The following is a 19,643-nucleotide window of genomic DNA, read 5'->3' on the forward strand; positions in this document are numbered from 1 at the left end:
AAAAATAATTTGATGCAGTTTTGTATTTGTTTTAGTTTTTTATTTTTTTTAGAGTGGCACATGTAAATTGGAAACAAGTGAACATTCACAAAACAAGTTGGACATTTGCTTTTCACACCTAGTTTGTCTTACACATGGACAGACAGTGATTTAACACATTTATATTGTATTTTTTTGTTTTTTGTTTACCTGTACTGACTGGTATACAGTATGAGGAGCTGAATACCTTGTTGTGCCAAACAGATGCTACTTTAACAAGAGTTTTGATATACTTGGTTGTCTGTCTTATTATTCATTATTGTCACCGGGCGGAACAGGGGGACAGAAATAGGGATGGGGGGGACAGACACCATAGAGAAGGGACCAAACCTGCAAGAGCAAGAACACGGGAGAAACAGGGATGACAGCCACCCAGCCCAGCCAGAGCCGCAACCCTATGAGAAAAATTCCAGTATTGGATGATACATTAATTTGTTTTAGCCTTCTTTTGATATTGTATCATTCTTACAGGGTATGTATCTTGCTAGGATATTTTAGAAGTGGAAAATCAAATGTCTATTTCTTTTTTATTGTAAAAATATACTTCAAATCTATCACTGACTTAAGGTCCCTAAATTAACAAGTGTGAGTCATGTTAACTCACTTTGCCAAACAGGCCTGATCTTGTGTGTGTGTGTGTGTGTGTGTGTGTGGTAGTGTGTGTTACAATACCATCATCCAGTGGAGAATCATTGGATGCAGACAATACAGCAGAAATCTAAACTACCTTATTAATGGGCATTTGAATTGGGATTAGTGGCACACATCAGCCAGAGATTGTTACAGGAAGTCCTTGCATGTTTTAGCAAAATATATAATAGTTAATTTGTTATTTCAGTTAGTGATGTTAAAATATAGTAAATTGAAAGTAGTATTATGATGAAACTTTTCTCACATTCCATTGTTTTGTCTGGATAAATAAAATAAACAACCCTAAAATTGATCCGTGACCTAACAAATTCTGTTTTATGAGTATGTTAGAGTGTTTAAACATTTGCTCTAGGTGGCAAAAAAAATCAGATCTGACAATTCACCCTGGATAAATAAGGTAAGATGTCTAAAGTTTGGTGTCAACATAAAAAACATGATTGTCAGTAAATCAGAGTTGCAGTGAAACCACACAGTAGTCAATGATTTCTATTTATTCCATTCTAGGTACTCAAACGCAGCAGTGACATCCATTGGAACGGTTCTAATCAGCGAGCTCCTCTTGTCTAGCTGTCCTGGTTATTTGAAGGAGCAGGTTCTGCAGAGGTCCGCTGGTAAGCACAGAGCTGAAACACGCCTGGAAAATAAATCCAAAAGCCAAAGTAGTTAAGTAACACAGTAATCTCCACATATAACTGACAGTTTAATTCATAAATGACATCCATCTCATGACCAATGATTGATGTCAAAGAAAGTGATAGTTGGCAGAGTAGAGAGGATTTAACCAGTCTAAATAAGTTGGGGATCATTGTTAGTTTTATTCAAGACTGGGACTTTCAAGTCGCACACAATGTACTTTTAAATACTTAAATGACTATAAAACACTTTCAAGTTCTGCTTATTTGGGAGCCCACTGGTTAAATGCAGATTCATGGACGCTGCCTCTGTGTAACCATGCAATCTAAATTAGTTTTTCAATGAACAACATCATTCAATTGTTAGATCCTGATGCACAATACAGTGTCTGGCCGAGTCCCATGACATGGTGCTCTTCGGATGCTTTTATTTAGACCTTAGTGGTCCCCTAATACTGTATCTGAAGACTCTTTCCCCAAATTCAGCCTTGGTGCGGAATTACAGCCACTAGAGACAGTCCCACAATGAGCTTTCCTTTCGCTGGAGGCTGGGAGTGTGGCCTTGACCAACTGCCACTTTGCTCGTTTGAAAGCCGTGATGTCTCTCTCATGAGTGGGCCAAATTCTCTGGGTGGGAAAAGCAGAAAAAGGGGAGGTAACCTTACCCTATATGACCTCATAAGGAGCAAGATTACAGATTGGCCCATCTGAGCTTTCATTTTCTCAAAGGCAGAGCAGGATACCCAGTGCTCGGTTTACACCTATTGCCATTTCTAGCCACTGGGGAACCATAGGCAAGCTGGGGGAACCAATATTAATGCTAAAAAACTTCATAAAGTGACATTTTAATGCCATGGGACCTTTAAAGTGTGTGTTTACTCTCTTCAGAGTAAGGTTATCTAAAGGTGCAATAACAGGTTACTTACTGATCAAAGAATGTGCAATGTTGCAAAACACATATTTGGATACTCTTGTCCAGGCTGCTGCCAACAATGCTGACAACATACTTTTTTTAAATAAATACATGTATAACTGACAACAGTTAATACCTGCTGCAAATGCCAAAATGATGGCCACCCAGCCGATGATGTAGGACCAGGAAAAGCGCCAGTCCAAGAAGCGTTTGCCAAAGAAAGTGACAGTCACTCCAGTGTAAATCGCCAAAGCAAGCAGAGCAAGGAAACCTAAGAATGGAGGGCAAGAGAAAATAAAATAAAAAAAAAAAACATAAATATGTGTAGACCTGGAATAGATTTAAGGAAGAAACTCCAATCTATAGGTTATAACTGTCAACAAGTCTGATACAAGGAAATAACAACTATATAGCCTACATGTTTTTGGAACTGACTGTTAATTTAACTGCAACCACTCTGCAAGCCAATCGTACAATCACTTGAAAAAGAACAGTCAGGTTTAAAATGTGATAAACCTGCTAATTGTGTGTGTTACCTGACAGGACCAGGGCGATGCCGCCTGTACGGACCCTCCTGTTCTTGGTGCCATTAGTGAAGGCGCTCAGGCCGAGCACCACGCCGGCGAAGCAGCTCAGCACCGCCAGCAACATAAATGCCCGTGTGGCATCCCAGAAGGCTGGACACAAGAAGGTCAGGATTACATACACGTCCACAGATACTTAATACATAGGCCTGGATTCCACACTCACAAAACAGTTCCTCTGCAGTACTATGCAGTTGGGACATTTTGACTTGTTGAAAAGTGTTTTTGATAGTACTATTACTGTGGGGAATTCTCGCCCTAGTCTTTGAGGTCTTTTAGTCAACTAAACAGGTGTAACATGCTTTGACCTGGAGAAATGCCCAACATTTGTAGGTTGGTGTCAATGTGTGTGATATATCTAGGTTACTGTAATTTATCAAGAAGGTTACTGCTCTTCCACTTTCCCCACCCAGATGTGTCCAGTCGGTCTGGGGATTAAACAGCTTTCTTCTCTAACCTTTAGGGACTTTAGGTCTAACCTTAAGTCTCGTTCCTCTGGTCCAAAAACCACTCCTGAAGTACTCACCTACAGTTATGGTGTGGGCATGGCACTTGTGGTTAATGCAGAACCTCCAAAGCCCCTGATTGGCTGAGCTACCCGAGTATCGATACTGCATCCAGAAGTCTGTTGCCGTAGACACAATGAGAAGCACAAGGGCAGCCACACCGCAGAGCGTGCCCCCTCCCGCTAAAGTATACAGCATCGTGGAGAAGCCAGGCGAAGCACTGTCCTCCTATACATTCAGCAACTGTTAGGGAAGAAAGGAGGGGGGTGGGGGGGTTACAGTACATCATTTAGACGTCACACTCATTAACTTCCTCCTGGTGGCCCTGAATGCCAAAACTATCCATTATCCAAATCTATGTCTGGTCAAGAAAACAAAGCATGCCAGTATACTACCCTCTCTCCCATCCACTCCGTATGCACATCAGACCCCTCAGTTATTGTAAGTCAGAACAGAACCTATTAAGTTTGTTGGATATGTGATAGATCCAAATCAGCAACACATCGGTGCACGAGCCAGGTTTAAGTACATTTAATTGCTTCTTGTAGTTTCTGAGCAGGCAGAATAGATTGACCACACTCTAAATGTCCAAGAAGAAACTAATTGTTTAAGGAGTTTAACAAAAACATCAGCCAGAGTAATTTCCCCAAAATTATTATTACACAGCATTTCTTCTTCAAATTTAAAGCCAGAGATTAAATATGAACTTTTGGTACATGCTCGCCACACATTAGACCAGAGAGTGAGTCATTCTTTAGTGAAGCTGTCATATTGGTCACAGCCAGCAAAGCACTTGACCCAAACTGCTATGTGACAATAATCTTGCCTATCAGGCAGTTCAGAGCCATTGTTCCTCACTAATTCCCCTCCATGCACTGCAAACTAATCTTCCAATACTGAGCAACTGAACTGTCAGCAATGTCAGCTCTCTGTCACACAGCCAGCAAACCAATGAATTCATACACTGGTTTTAAACTACCGCACTCCGAGCTCTTGAGAAATAAAATACATATTCTAAACTCACATCCAAATCATTTAAAACCCAAATGTGTCTGACAATATTGGTGTTTGTCAAGAAACGTGAACAAACAACAGGTTCCTAGGCCCAATTTTTAAGCTGTTAAGATCCCTAGACAGAGGTCTACACACTTCATCTCTCCGGTCTTTGAAGTTCTGCTTGTTCTCCAAAGGCAAGATTTGCCTTTTAAACCTTCTAAGAAAGTGGTCCTATAAGCACAATAAAAAAAACAGGTTCTGTGTAAGTCCAGGGTTTTATTTCTGATACCTCTTGGTTGGCTGGTGTCTCTCCAGGGTTGCTGGCTGTGACCGTGTGCGTATCCTTTTTAAGCCCTGTACCCCTGGCTTTCATTGTCCACCGCACAAAAGAGGGAATGATCGAGCGCAGCATGTGAGTGATGCTAAATCCCCCCTTGCGCTCTTCTCTACAGTTACCTCCATCCTTCCATCACCTCTTTGTCTCTCTAACCTCTTGCACTTTGTGTATCTCTTTGTGTCCTGGATGACTTCTTCTCATTCCTCTCATCTTCCGTTTCTTTCTCCGTTTTCCACAAATTAGCTGATCAATACTTGGCACCTACAGTAAATGCATCATGAGATTTTCTTCTGCCAAAATGAAATGGGCATGTCCCAACCGCCACAGTTTAGCCATGCATTCACAGTCCTACTATGCATAAGCAACACTGGCAATTACCTTAAGCATAAAATATATGTTTGTGAACACTGCATACATATCAGGGAAAAAAAAACCTTTTACTTAATTTAATTTCACTTTTGCATTCTAAAAAACACACACCGTAAAGAGCAGTGTGATGACACTTTGTTTCTTTATTCCATTAGTTAACTTACAGCTCCAAAGTGTAACTTAAAAATACCATTATTCATTTGAAAGCACAACATGTGGTGTTAGACAGCCACTTTCTGATTATTTTAACCGTTTGCGCCCCACCGACCCCTTGGCAGTTCCATCATTAAACATTTGTGTGTACAAACATTGATTTAAACTGCACAGGTTTTAAATGACAGAATTTCCCATTATGAGCAACAGATAATGTAAAATATGTGAATAATACCCCGTTCTCTCTCACATCCATCAGGTATATGCATAGGTGCTCAGTAAAAGTGAAGATAAAATCAGAGCCTTGTTTATAAAAGTTAAAGAGTTGACTAGATTTGTCATTTCCCATTGGACAGTCCAGCAGCATTCCTCACTTTAAAGTGCCTCATTACCACTGACTCGGCTTTAGCCTGCTAACATTTTCTGTCATTTCTTTGATCATTTTGTTTAAAAAAAACTGTTGTTTTGGGGATATACATCCACTGATAAAATCCGGTTTAATATAAATTATGTGATATGACCAGCTAATTGAGCTCTTCCACAACTACTCTTGTTTCAGTTATATTTTACTTGAAGGTATCTACACAAGAGTGACATGACACTGTCATGAACGTGTCATAAACATTATAAACAAGTCCTAAACGTCTATAATGAAAACGCTTCTTTTAGTAAGTGTCATTTGATTTTGTTATGACAAGGTGTGGTTAGGGTTCATGTGTCAATCTTATGTAGATCCCTTTGAGTAAATGTTACCCTTATTTTTCCTCACCCAATCACTTTTTACAACTGCAGCAAGCTTTTGCTTTACTGTGCTCATCCTTTGAAATAACCCTGCACTGAGCCAGCACAGTGGACTTCCAAATCAAATGTGCTGATACCAGAATCTACAAAAACAGGTTTCTAAAACTTCAGAACAAACTTTTACATATTCCCATGTTGCAATGTACCTAACTAGTTTGTGTTTAACACAGCAATAACATTTTTTTTTTTTGGTTTGAGACACATGTAAAAATGTCTCGTCACCACTAAAATGCCAAACCTTGACATACTGTGTAGTCAGCATTTGTGATAAGCGTTAACTACTCTCACAATAGTAACAGCAAAAAAACAAAAAACACTACCATTGGCCGATTCATTTTCTGCATTACAGTGACATAAAAATAATTTACAGAGGACAAGGCATATGAGTAAATACCAAAATAAAGCTGCAGATAAATAAATAAGTAAATCTCTTGATCTTTTCACACATCCAAAACCATCCACAAACGTTATCAAAAGGCACATTATGATATGCATAACCAAACATGGCTTCTTTCCACAACATGAATAGTCCAGCTCACTGCGTCCTATAAAGACCAGAGACGGCAACTGCTTTATGTTGCACCAAATTCTAATTACTTTCTAAAGTGACCTTCATGTGTGTACCACGTTCTAACTAAAGCTGATTAAAAGGTAGTTCGGCATTGTGTGAAAAAAAACAACAAAAAAACTCGAAGGTGTGCTTGCAGGGAACTTACTCATGCCTTTCAATACAGGCGTTGTCAATTATCTCTATAGTCAAAGTACATATTTACCAACTACATCTTTTGAGTTTGTTGAACTCTCCAAAGAGTTCATGTTTATGCTTTATACCTACAAAAGCCAAAAGGTATTAAGCAAACACACACAGACACACACAAGATTTGTACTGGACCTCACATGAATTCTGAATAGAAAATTAACTCTAAAGTTCCATGTTTCCTCTTTTAACAGCGTTTGCAAAATGTTCTTATTAGTTTCCTTTAATTTGTTTTCCTTACACACATATACACACATTTTAGAATGATGCATTTGCTCTCACACACACATATTCCCAAAGACATGTGCAGCAGTACGCAAACACAAAACACACATCTGTCACACAGTTTAAATTTATTTGCGTGCGCACGCACACGAACACACGCACACACACACACACACACACACACACACACACAAACACACAAACAAGGGATGTGCGGCCCCTGTGTTGTTCTTGTTTCCTGCTGCTTCCTGTTTCTCCAGTGAATAGCTCAGGGGCCCGGTGCCCACAGGACGACAGTCCGATCTGCAGAGGAGGAGATGAAGGTCCGGTCATTGGGGTGCCACCTACACTGGATCACCTTGTCCCAGTGCTCCCCTGCCACCGTCTGAGGGAGGGGCTTTGTTAGGTCGCCTGGGGTTGGAGAAAAGAAAAACGTCACACAGTAGTGGGAAACAGTGGGATCAGAGACGGACTGCATTGCGTTGCATTAACATGGTGGCCAAATGATCAGATCAATGCATGCAGATTTTAGAATTTAAAATGGAATTGAAATGATTCATCTTTACCCTTTGTGTACAGTATGTGTATTTTGTTACACATACTGTACTGTACACATATTAGGCTTTTCTCTCTCCCAGTGTAGGCCTTCCTACCTTGCAGGTCACTGATGATGATTTTGTTGTCATAAGAGCCGGTGAGGAGATGATGGGCTCCAGGTGAGAAGCGCACCGAGCGGATGTCACTGCTGTGGGGCCGGTACGTCTGGACTATGCGGCCTCCTTTGATGTCATACAACATGCAGGTACTGTCCTCCTGACCCGTGGCCAGCAGGCGGCCGCTGGGATCCACTGCCACCGAAGCAACTGCACTTCCTGCGTGAGACAGATTGGTAGTGAGTAAGATGGAGCTGCAGCTTAAAATCGACTCCCTACTATTAGTTGTGTCTTTAACAAGATTTACACTGAAAAAGAACATAATTAGACATTTGTTTATCTCAATGAGCACCCTCTGCTACTCGGTTTAGTTTAGTTTTTTTATCTATGGGAAAATGACATTAATTTTGACTGATCGAAGGTGTCTAATTTGCAATATGTTCAGTTCCTGGCAGCTGTGCCGTATTCCAGAAATCTTCAGGAAGCATTAGTGCCTTCTCGTGGGCCAACTGGGATACTACACTGACCCGTAGCAGTGTGGTACAAGTCATTTTACAGCCACAGTAATCCACCTTAAAGAGAGACATGATGCAACTCACCAGAGCCGTGCAGAGTTGTGCCCACCACCCGGACGCAGCTTGGCACCCGCAGGTCCCAGAACCGCACGGTCTTATCCTGGGAACCAGAGGCGATCATCCACCCTCCCCACGTGTACAGAGTCAGAATGTGACCTGTTTAAACCAAATGCTGACGTCTAAAACACTGTATCTTTACCTGTATCTTTATTATTACAACTAAAATAATAATCATAATTATCCTTAAAATATCAACTTATCTATGTAGATGATTCAACATGTCTGCAAACTGATTTAAAAACCTGAGTGTTTCCTCTTTCACAAGGTGGAGAGCTGTGGCTAACGTACCAGTGTGTCCGCTCAGGGCGTGAAGGCCTTGTCCTCTCTGACAGTCTGTTGTGTAGATGTTGCAGTCTCCGGCCCCGGCACTGATCAAGATGGATCCTCCACTCTCAGGGCCCTCCATGAAGGCCAGGTCTCTGATGGTACCATCATGCATGCTGAACTCCAGGTCTGGGCCTGAATCAGAGGCACAAATTTGGGGTGGAAACAATACCATGACCTAAATGTCCAGAGAATATCTCAATTATTCTTTTAGAAACTGCTTATGATACCTATGAGCATTTTTCTACCTCTGAAGAGTATTAAGTGATTATTCAAACATTGGTCTTTTCTGTTCAAGGTAAGTGGCTGAGAAAAACATTACTTTATCACATTAGACATTAGTAAAACACAAAGAATAATACCTGTGGCATTGCAGCTGTCTGCATTGAAAGGCAAGACTTTGACATATTTATCATTGGAGCCAGTAGCCAACAGTTGTCCACAGTGGCTCCAGGCTACACAGTAGATTGAGCCCTTGTGGTGTTTGTTCCTCCTGAAGCGCACCGCCGGCTGCTTGACTGCACCAGAACCACTGAACGGTCCGAGAAAATACAAAGGCAGACTAAGAAATGTGTCTAATGTTTTATACCATATACCACATTTTTCAGTTTTATTTGGTCAAAAATGTGTTTTGTTTGTGCTTCTTACAAAATGTCTTCAGCATGTGTCTCTCCATTTGTTCTTACAGAGAACTTCAACAGAATATAATATATTGTTGAAGTTCAAACATTCTGCTTTAACATGCAAATAAAATTAAAGACACAAAACATTTTCTCCTTTTTGCTTTCCTTGATGATGAACACATCCCCAGTGTACTCGGATGCACATCTACAGTAAGTTATGTTGAAACCCTTTTTGGCTGGTTCATTTTCTGTGTGTCTAGTACATAAATGATCTATCATCTTGTAAGAATATCGCATAGTGTGGATTGGTGGGTGCCTGTAAATGGCTTCTACCTGGTGGTCAGGGCTTCTGGGTAGCCACAGACTCTCAGGGTTTTGGAGTTGGATCCGACAGCATAGAGTGCTCCAGAGGGATGGAAGGCTACTGCACGCACCGCCTGTGTGTCCTCGAGCTGGTTCACTTTAACAAACTGTGCTTTGGACTTCCCCGGCTGTACAGAATCAGAAAGAGAATCGTTTGAACACTGAACTGCCTGTACATCAGCAGAGATTTTTAAAACACAAATACCCTTCGGGCTAACCTTTAGGAAACCAGGTCAAACACGTGTATCTGTTTTATAGCATTTAGTTGGAAAGTCAAAGGTTTAGGTGGTTACAGAGAAATAATGGGCCTACTAACACAGAAATAGCTATGGAAATAATGTAAAAAATAATACTGAAGCAGTTTGCTGTACCTCTTGAGAGTTACGTGTCGCAGAGCAGCCAGAATCATCTTGGACTGTGGGACAAGACCCTCTGATCCTCTCAGCACTGATAATAACACACACATGCATACGCACACACACACACGCATACGCATACACACAGCTAGAAAGGTAAATTCATTCTATACTAGTTATGTTATTTTGTACATTGTTCTTGTTTTATAATTGATAGTGAGTCCTTAATATGAAGATGCATTTTTAAAGGTCCCATGACATGGTGTTCTTTGGATGTTTTTATATAGACCTTAGTGGTCCCCTAATACCATATCTGAAGTCTCTTTCCCAAAATTCAGCCTTGGTGCAGAATTACAGCCACTAGAGCCAGAGGGAGAGAGGGGTGGTGGAGGCGGGGGTGTGTGGCCTTGACCAACTGCCACTTTGCTCGTTTGAAGCCATGATGTCTCTCGCTCATCCCATTTCTAGCCACTGGGGGAGCATAGGCAGGCTGGGGGAATTATGTTAAAATGTTAAAAAACCTCATAGAGTGACATTTTAATGCCATGGGACCTTTAAATGCTGCAGAGCAACACTGGATTGTGTCCTGCTTACTGTTCAATATATACTGAATAATATATATATTACAAAATCAATATATAATGTTGAAACTGTTATGATGACTAATCAACATTAAATTACCCAAGCATGATTTTGACAGAAATAATGTATATGATATCTTATCAAAACTTAAGCCAAATATGACAATAGTTCTGGGAGTGGTGTGATAATGACATGACCACACGCTCTAACCTCTGACTGGCAGGGACTGGGGACTCGATGAGGGAAGGCAAGCCGTGGCTCCCGGCCCCTGATGGGGTGCTACTGACCCCTCCACCTGGCTTGTCCCTTGGCGGCCCGGTGTCTGGGTTGTGGCGGGTGTCAGTGGTTCTGGGACTGGATGTGCTGGCGTTCCCTGTCAGTCCGTTCCACTGTGTCATCACCTCATCTCCAATGCCCATGTTCATCTCCTCCAACTTCTGAATGGACCTGGATAACAAACAAAAACTCGTATCAACACAGTAGCACTGAGGTTATGTTACATTCATTACTGATTGTGAATCTTTTGAAATGACTTCCTCACCTACTGAGGAAGGTCTCTGTGAGGTTGTTTTGGGCTCCGTTTGGCGGCTTCACCCCTCCCTCCAGCAGCATCTGCTGGTAGAGCTGTCTCTGCTGCTTCTTCTGCTCCAGATGCTGCTGCACGCGGAGACGCTGCCTGTAATACTCCTGGATGTGCTCTGTGGAGTCAGGATGCTGGACAAATGCATAAAAACACACTTAAGGCTTATATTTCCAAAGAAGAGAGAAAGATTTGATTTACCTGGACATACCCTGTAACCTGAACGACAGAGTATTTATCACTTTCAGTATTCTCTGCTTCAATGCTGGGCAGCGCTAAATACCACTACACACACGCACAAGGGCACACACACCAGATTATAATGGACAAACTCTCTCCTCTCTCGCCACTACTGACAACTCTTCAACTCCCAAGGTCTCGTCCTCCATCATCCATCCCATAAAAAGTTTTCAAGGACCTCATCATATCCAGCGGGTCCACAGTATATTCCCCTTCACCTCACTCATCACCACGTTACACACTCACACACACACACACACACCTCAAGCTACTTTGCTCCTCGGGATGTAACTCGGGATGCATAAAGATGAGTGATGATGTAAGCAGTAGGCCATCTTGGGTGTGAACGCACATCAAACCAGACTATCTCCCTCCAGTGTCCATGACCTCCACCCTCTTCACTTGGATGGGGGGCTTGAAGGCGCTGATAACTCTTGGGCAGGTGTGGTCAAGAATTGGCGAAGGATTTATGAGGCAGTGGAGATGAGGTGGTTCATCAGGTTCAGGGGGATTATATTCTAAATCTCTTACATCTAGAGTAATGACTGTGTAGGGACGACAGACTCAAATTCTTGACTTTGACTTAAGTGACCAGACAGACAACCATGACTATTACTTTTTAAGTCATGAAACTAAGTCAGCCTGAGAAACCAAATGTAAGAGGCACTCCACTGCTGAGAGTCTGCAGTTCTTATTACCTCATTTGGTTCTGCGCTGCAGGGTGGCCCACCATCTTTTCCAGGAGTCAGAGGTGTGCGTGTGGTGTGGGGTCCATCCAACCCATGTGGTTGCTTCCTATAGTTAGGAAAATATGACAAACTCTTGAACTTAGATCGTTGTGATCTCACTTTGTAACACTTCTTGTATCCAGCAGGTGGAGCCAGAGAACAGTCTGGCAAACAGTTAACAGTAGTTCTTTCATGTGATGCATCAGAGCATGGTCTCCATCTACAGTATTACTTGGGGTGTGTCATTTTTATTTTCAGTAACCTCTTAAAGCAAAGCTGTTGCTTCATCGCTGATGATTTAATAGACTCTGAACACATCTTGCCTTACTTCCTACAGTAAGGGTTTTCTAACCCTAACAGGAGGCTGTAGTAATGGCCAAATGAACCATGGAGACCCTACTCAAACAACATTTAAGCAGTAAAAATCTGCTCTTCAGTCTACTTCCCTCTAAAACATCCGAGATGCCATAAGTATCTCTAATTTACAACCTTCATTTAGTATAAGCCTCAGCACTATCATTTTCAAAAGTGAGTCAAATGTTGATATATTGCATCCATCAACACTGCTGTACTGCAGTATAATATGCTTTGTGCAGGACTGTAGGAGATGACGGATGAGGCAGTCTTTTTCTGTTAAAGCAGCGCTAATGAGCTACAAATTATGTCATACAACACCATCTACCGCTGGGTTTAAATGTTAACGTTCCATATGTACATGCTGGGGAGAAAGCTTGATCAGAAACATCCACATGTATGAAATTATTACATTACAGACTATATAAATATTGTATTATATTACTTTTTATATTACATATACATTGCAATATTTTATATGATCAAGTGCCGCTATTAGCTGACAATAAGTGTAGCTTAATATATCTGTCAGAATATCTCTCTGATTTTGATTTGATTAAAGCAAGTTACATATATTAAATATATTGAACAAACCTAGAATTACCATTTGCTAATCAATCAGTTTATGTTTTTTTTCTTACATGTTTTAAGATTTGTGAAAGATAAATGATTGTCAGAAAGTAGCAATGATCACAGAAAAGTATGTGACAGGACCACAATAAATGTGTGCATGCGACACAGGGAAATTGGTTTTGCAGTGATACATGTACAGTGCTGCAGACCAATGTAGTGTTTAACTCCACCAAACTGCTATTTCAAGCACTTATAACCTTCACAAAAAAACCTTTCTCCCAGGTGTGCTCAAATTTCTTACTTTTCAGGTGAATCATCCTGTTGATGCACATTGTTCTCCACAAGGCTCCGACTGAGGGCAGACTTTATGTTCACTTCCATGCCTCTCTTGTCCTGGGCTGCCAGACCGTGGGACAGGCCGTCCAACGCCGGGTTGAGAGATCTGGACATGTAGGTGTCCGCTGAATGTGGCCTCTGGCGAAAGGGTGAGGCAGGGCAGGGTGACAAGCGGTTGATTAATGGAGTGAGGAGGTCGGCGTGGCCAGCCTTGCTGGGCTTCACCAGACGGTCCACATGAATGTTAAGGGTCTTTTGCTGGAAGGCGCAGGAAAAGGCACCTGGAGAGACGTTCTGCAGCCAGGACAGCAGTGACAAGTCCAGTTCATCACAGCCATTCCCGCAAAGCAAATCCACACCGAGCAACACCTCACCCTCTGTGATCTCCTCACCAGTTGCTTTACTCTAGAAAACAGAAACAGAGGGGTTTTGACCACCAATCTTTGCAACTTTGTTTTGAAAAGTGCAACCATATGGGGAACCCTTCTCAATGTAGGCCCTCCGCTGTTGAAGTCTATTGAAGTGGACTGTGGATGATTAAAATATAGTGCATGCATGTCACATTCAAAAAATGTTTCTGAGGACCACCATTGCAAGGCAGGCCGTACTTGACTAGTATGTATTGTATATACTGACAGTGATAGGACAGTCAGACTGTACTTTGACATTTTTTTATGAAATACTATTCTATGACTTTTTCATGACATACTAGGACTTTTTTCCAACATTTTATGACATACTTTATTCTGACTTTTTATAAGATACTATACTATGTCTTTTATATAATTTTTTTATAACACATTGTCATTTTTATAAAGACATACTACAATATGATTTTTTATGGCATTCTATATTACGACTTTTTAAGACTATTTTATTACATACTATTCTATGACTTTCTTGTGACTACTTTATGACATATTATACTATGAATTTTGAAGGAATATTTATTAAATACTATACTATGACTTTTTTATGACATACTATATTATGATTTTTCTTCCACATTTAAGTACATACTATACTATGACTTTTTATGACATACTGCTATGACATTTATGATTTTTTTTACATTTTATAACCTACTATACTATAACTTTTAAAGATTCTTTTTTGACATACTATAACTCTTTAATCATTTGTTTAAAATGTACTATACATGACGTTTTTATGACACATTTTGTCATAATTATTTGACACATTTTGTTATGTTTTTTTTTAAGACATACTATGACTTTTTATGGCATACTATACTATGACCTTTTTAATGACATACTATGAATTTTCTATGACCTTTATATGACTTTTTTATGATATACTATACTATGATTTTAAATGAAATACTATGAATTTTTAATATTTTTTTGACATACTATACTATGACTTTTTAATAAATTGTTTTAAAACATACTGTACTATGAATGCCTTATAACTTTTTATGAAATACTATACCATGACTTAAGATTTTTCATGACATTCTTTACTATGACTTTATGATTTTTATAACCCATCTTGTTATGTTTTTGTTATAACATACTATACCAAGACTTTTAAGATTCTTTTATGACACACACAAGATACTATACTATGTCTTTTATATGATTTTTTTATAACACATTGGAATTTTTATTAAGTAATACTATAATATGACTTTTTATGGCATTCTATATTATGACTTTTTAAGATTATTTTATTACATACTATTCAATGACATTCTTGTGACTACTTTATGACATACTCTACTATGAATTTTTAAGGAATATTTATTTGATACTATACTATGTCTTTTATATAATTTCTTTTATAAGTTATATCTATTACATACTATGCTATGACTTTATATGACATACTTTTGTATGATTTTTCTTCCACATTTAAGTACATACTATACTATGACTTCCTATGACATACTGCTTTGACCTTTATGATTTTTTTTACATTTTATAACCTACTATACTATAACTTTTAACAATTTTTTTTTTGACATACGGCATATGGCTCTTTTATCATTTGTTTATAACATACTATACTATGACGTTTCTATGATTTGTTATGACACATTTTATTATCAATTTGTTTATGACATACTATAACTCTTTAATCATTTGTTTATAACCTACTATACATGTCGTTTTATCATTTTTTATGACACAATTTGTCATAATTCTTCGGCACATTTGGCATAATTTTTTATGACACATTTTGTTATGATTTTTTATGACATACTATGAGTTTTTATGGCATACTATACCATGACCTTTTTTCATAACTTACTATATCAGGATTTTTTTCAAAATTTCATGATATACTATACTATTACCTTTTATGGTACAGTATACTATATTATGAATTTTCTCAATGTCATAACTTTGGACAATTTATTACATACAACCTTTTTATGAATTTTTTATACTATGACTTTTTTATGACATACTATACTATGCTACTTCAGACAAGGTTTTGTACCAGCAAACTTTGGGGTACCTTGCATTAAAATACTTTTAATAGATTTTCGAGTACATCTACAGGTGTGGAGAAGTAGCATTAGGTTTGAGCCTTTTAACAGCCACTAATGTTTTCATGTACGCCTTTACAGTTTTAAGGAATAACATTACCTGACAGAATTCAACACAGCATTCGTAAAGAATCCCTTTAATGAGCAGCTGGAAGAGGCGGTTCCCGCTCGCCCTGAACCCAGCCTCGCTCAGCTTCCTGTCTGCAGGGATAAACTCAGCTACCATAGCACAGGCTTCCTCGAAACAGTGGACACGTGCCGTGCTCGGGTTCCAGTCTTTGAACTCTGCGTGGTGGGTGAGACGTGGCAGGGTGAGGAGGAGACACAGCTTGCTGTAGTCATCCTTGGTTGGACAGAACTCCTCCAGACTGTTGAGGCACTTGACTGCCCCTTGCATGGAGAGCTCCAGCTGTAGTTGAGAACAATTTAAAGAGGAGAAGTGATTATGTAGCTATCTGTGTGTATGTTTTACTAGATGTTTCATACTCACACACAGCGCTATCATCTCAATTCAATCACAGGCTTCTTCTACTGACCACCAAGCAGCTCCATTGGAGCAGAGAGATATTAGCTTGCCATGTTCAAAGGCATTTTCACCTTATTTTGTTTCCCTGCTAGTGTCCTTCTAGTGGTGAGCCCACTCTGATGACCACCAGGCAGGCTTCCTTTATTAGTAGGCTATTTTCAAAATGCAAATACTCTTACAAACAATACTTTTCCCTAATTACATATTTACGTACATTCTGAGGGTCTTCAGCAGCAGACATGGCATTATTTACACATAGAGCTTCCAGAAACTTCTGCTTCAAGATGATGTAGCGGAACCTGGAAAGGAAACACAAATCTCAGTATGAAGAAATATACTATATAAGACATCAATTGATTTAGCCTCAAGTGACATTTCCTGATAAACATGTTACTCAATTAGGTAGGACAACTGAGTTAAAAAATGTTCTTTGTGTTCTTTTTGTTGAGTGTTTGGTAAGAAGAAGAAGCTGTCAGTAATATGACATGATCATGCTTCAACAGTACCGGAACTTACCCCAAGACATTACGTAAACATGCATCTGATTAAAATGATGCCCCACATTATTTCGCTCACCTCTTCTTGTCAAACTTCTCCATTCCTTCTAGAGGTTGAATGAACTGCATCACCTCCTCCCACTGGCCGTCAAGAATGAGTTGCCTGTTGAAAGCAGCAAATAAACAACTTAAGAGGTCTTTGAAAACCTCATTCCCCTCACAGTGGACAGCTGACAAATATAAGATAACACTGGAAAATGTCGGAAACATAAACAAACCCAGATCCTAACAAACAGCTCTGCCTGCTACAAATGTCTGTAAAACTGAAAGTTGAATCTTCCCTCTTAGGACACTATGGTCTTTTCCTTTCTGCCAAATTAATCTGGTGTACAATCATACCTGAGGAAGAGCATGTCGTCAGAGTAGAGTCCATTAATGACTCCGCTCTCCTTCTCCAAGGCTAGCATGCTGATGTGCAGCTTCCTGGAGTTCAGGAAGTCCAGCATCACCTTGATCACCTCTGCCTCCTTGATGCTGATCGTCTCGTCTGCCGTCATGATTACAGGTCTATGGTGGCAGCGTACAGCTGGCTGGAATACAGACAGAAGGAAGAAGAGATGGACATGTTGTCGACAAAGTTTTTTCAAAAAAAGACAAATGCTTATGGTTCATAACGTGAATAAAATGACAATACATATCCACAACTTAAGTGAAAAGCTATTTTTTCCATTAAATAGCTTATAATAAAAGAAGGTTTGGACTGATATGTTGAACCAACAAAGATGTTGTCAGTATTTAGTTAAAGTAGTTTTAGTTTAGTAGTTAGTTAAAATACAATCATTTTCAAATTTCAGGAATCTCACAGCATTATTCACATACAATCGCTTGTTCACTGGCCCGACGTTAAGGTTTTTTGGGATGTTCTGTTCACAAATTGTGTGAAGAGGAAAACCATTGTTATTGGATTTAAGAAACATTGTAAGTTCAATACCAAATAATACATCTGATTTGCAGCACTTAATAAACAGCATTATCTGTCACTGTGGGGGCAGAGATGTGTGTGTAAACCAAGAGGAGGAGAGGGTACCCTGACAGCTTAACAGTTTGAAATCAATGTTAATGATGTAAACACAAATGCTCTTGCTCACTTCTACTACACACTGACATTCACTGGTTTACACATACCAATTACAATGAATTTCTACAGTGACTTCTAGCGTATCTAGTGGTTCAGTGTCCATATGTTTTAAATGATCATTTATCAACACTTCTACAGGAACTTCTGGCACGTCTAAATGATTGTGCTCTCTTGTATTTGTTCAACTCCAGTGGCTCAGCATTGTAGCGTATTCCTACAGAAAAAGTATAACAGTATGTTAGTGGTCTTGTATGTTGCTGTAGCATCCATAGGCTACTATTCAAATGGCGTCTTGCGGTGTCTATTCTACACTGAACATTGAAAAATAAGTAATTGCACAATAGGATGAATATTTTTTCTATGATCCTGGCAAGAAACATTTTAGGATGCACTTATTAAGGGTCGAGGCGTAAATAGTTAACACAGCAACATCACATAGGCAGCTATACGAAGACATAAGGGATCTTCCTTATGAATAACCCACTCGCCATATGAATATAGCCTGTGCAGTAAGAGGCTGCGAGAGCAGTGATGCCTCCGGGTGTCTGTGCAGGAGGCAGAGCAGCCGGAGACACCCCCCCGTTCCTCACTGCACACAAACCAGCATGCAGCTCCTTAGTTCTGGAGGTGACAGCGGCAGGTCTGCGGCCCAAACCTGACAGCCTCAGCACTTTATCTGCACTCAGACACACCTTTACTTGAGCATGACGGCACATAGAGCGCCTTTACTTACTCACGCGGCCAGTTCAGTGGGCCGACATGCACAACAACAAAAGCTAAATGTCATTGGTTTCCCCTCTTATTTTTAATGTGCAGTATATCGCGCATGGCTACACCGGCGGCGGTACAGGCTAAAATGCCGCCGTGAATCCGTGCCAACTCCTCACCTGTCAGTCTGCGACAACAACACGCCGCATTAAAGTCGCTCCTATCCGTCTGCAGTCTCCAAAATGTATCAGTATCCACGAATAAGAGGACGGGAAAGCGCTGTCGGTGTGGATATCCCGGTCAGCGTCAAACAGAAAGGTCCCTTCTACCTTCTTTCTTGTACACAGCTCGCGGTTGCCATGCGGACGCAGCCGCAAATCACCAATCAACTGTAGTGACGACGCCCTGCGGTCACACCTTCAACCCACTGTAACTGGGAAGGGAAGATGGATAGGTTAGGTTAGTGTCACTCTAAATGTAATGAAGTATTAAGAAATACAGTGACAAAAAACTAAATAACAGCACGTGATTTATGTTTTCTCTTAGGTTTCCTTTATAGCCTTACGTCATAGGTCTATCGTTAGTGAATTTGGTAAAAAGCTGTTAAGGCATGTAACGTTATTCATAGCAACACATGCCATATTTAGCCTACCCAAAAGTATTTGTATGCATTGCCTCCATATGATTTTACAAACCATACCTGTAACGTTACCCCTTTTATTTTTTGCTTAATATTTTAAATGTTACTATTTTACTTGTTATGTCCATTCAGCCCTTTATCGATTGTATTTCGTCTCTCTTTATCGTTGGCCTAGTTTATAGTCTGTATTCAGGTTTTGTTTCAAAATATGTTTTCGTGTTGTTTAGTTCTTGATCTCGTGCTTTCCCATATTTTGTTGTGCTCCCATCTGACTGACAGTAGGCCTAAGACTGTGTTTGTGGACTGTAA

General features: G+C 40.0%; 2 protein-coding genes across 2 annotated transcripts; both read right to left on the reverse strand.

The window, feature by feature from the left end:
- Positions 1-1,138: 1,138 nt before the first annotated feature.
- Positions 1,139-4,719, reverse strand: lim2.2 (lens intrinsic membrane protein 2.2). Its single transcript, XM_034882523.1, has 5 exons — positions 4,611-4,719; positions 3,346-3,568; positions 2,772-2,912; positions 2,372-2,506; positions 1,139-1,324 (listed from the first exon to the last, which is right to left on the reverse strand). The coding sequence occupies exons 2-5, from the start codon at positions 3,521-3,523 to the stop codon at positions 1,254-1,256; spliced, it is 525 nt and encodes a 174-aa protein (XP_034738414.1). The 5' UTR covers positions 3,524-3,568; positions 4,611-4,719; the 3' UTR covers positions 1,139-1,253.
- Positions 4,720-7,121: 2,402 nt separating this feature from the next.
- Positions 7,122-19,145, reverse strand: LOC117950989 (WD repeat-containing protein 47-like). The gene is made up of 16 exons (XM_034882453.1): positions 18,874-19,145; positions 17,248-17,438; positions 16,928-17,011; positions 16,566-16,650; positions 15,926-16,234; positions 13,276-13,715; positions 12,018-12,114; positions 11,041-11,213; positions 10,710-10,946; positions 9,933-10,008; positions 9,532-9,689; positions 8,938-9,107; positions 8,540-8,710; positions 8,216-8,347; positions 7,617-7,835; positions 7,122-7,374 (listed from the first exon to the last, which is right to left on the reverse strand). Exons 2-16 carry the CDS (start codon positions 17,403-17,405, stop codon positions 7,232-7,234), a joined length of 2,652 nt encoding a protein of 883 aa, XP_034738344.1. The 5' UTR covers positions 17,406-17,438; positions 18,874-19,145; the 3' UTR covers positions 7,122-7,231.
- Between the last annotated feature and the right edge of the window lie 498 nt (positions 19,146-19,643).

Source organism: Etheostoma cragini, chromosome 9, assembly GCF_013103735.1.
Source record: "Etheostoma cragini isolate CJK2018 chromosome 9, CSU_Ecrag_1.0, whole genome shotgun sequence".
NCBI lineage: Eukaryota > Metazoa > Chordata > Actinopteri > Perciformes > Percidae > Etheostoma > Etheostoma cragini.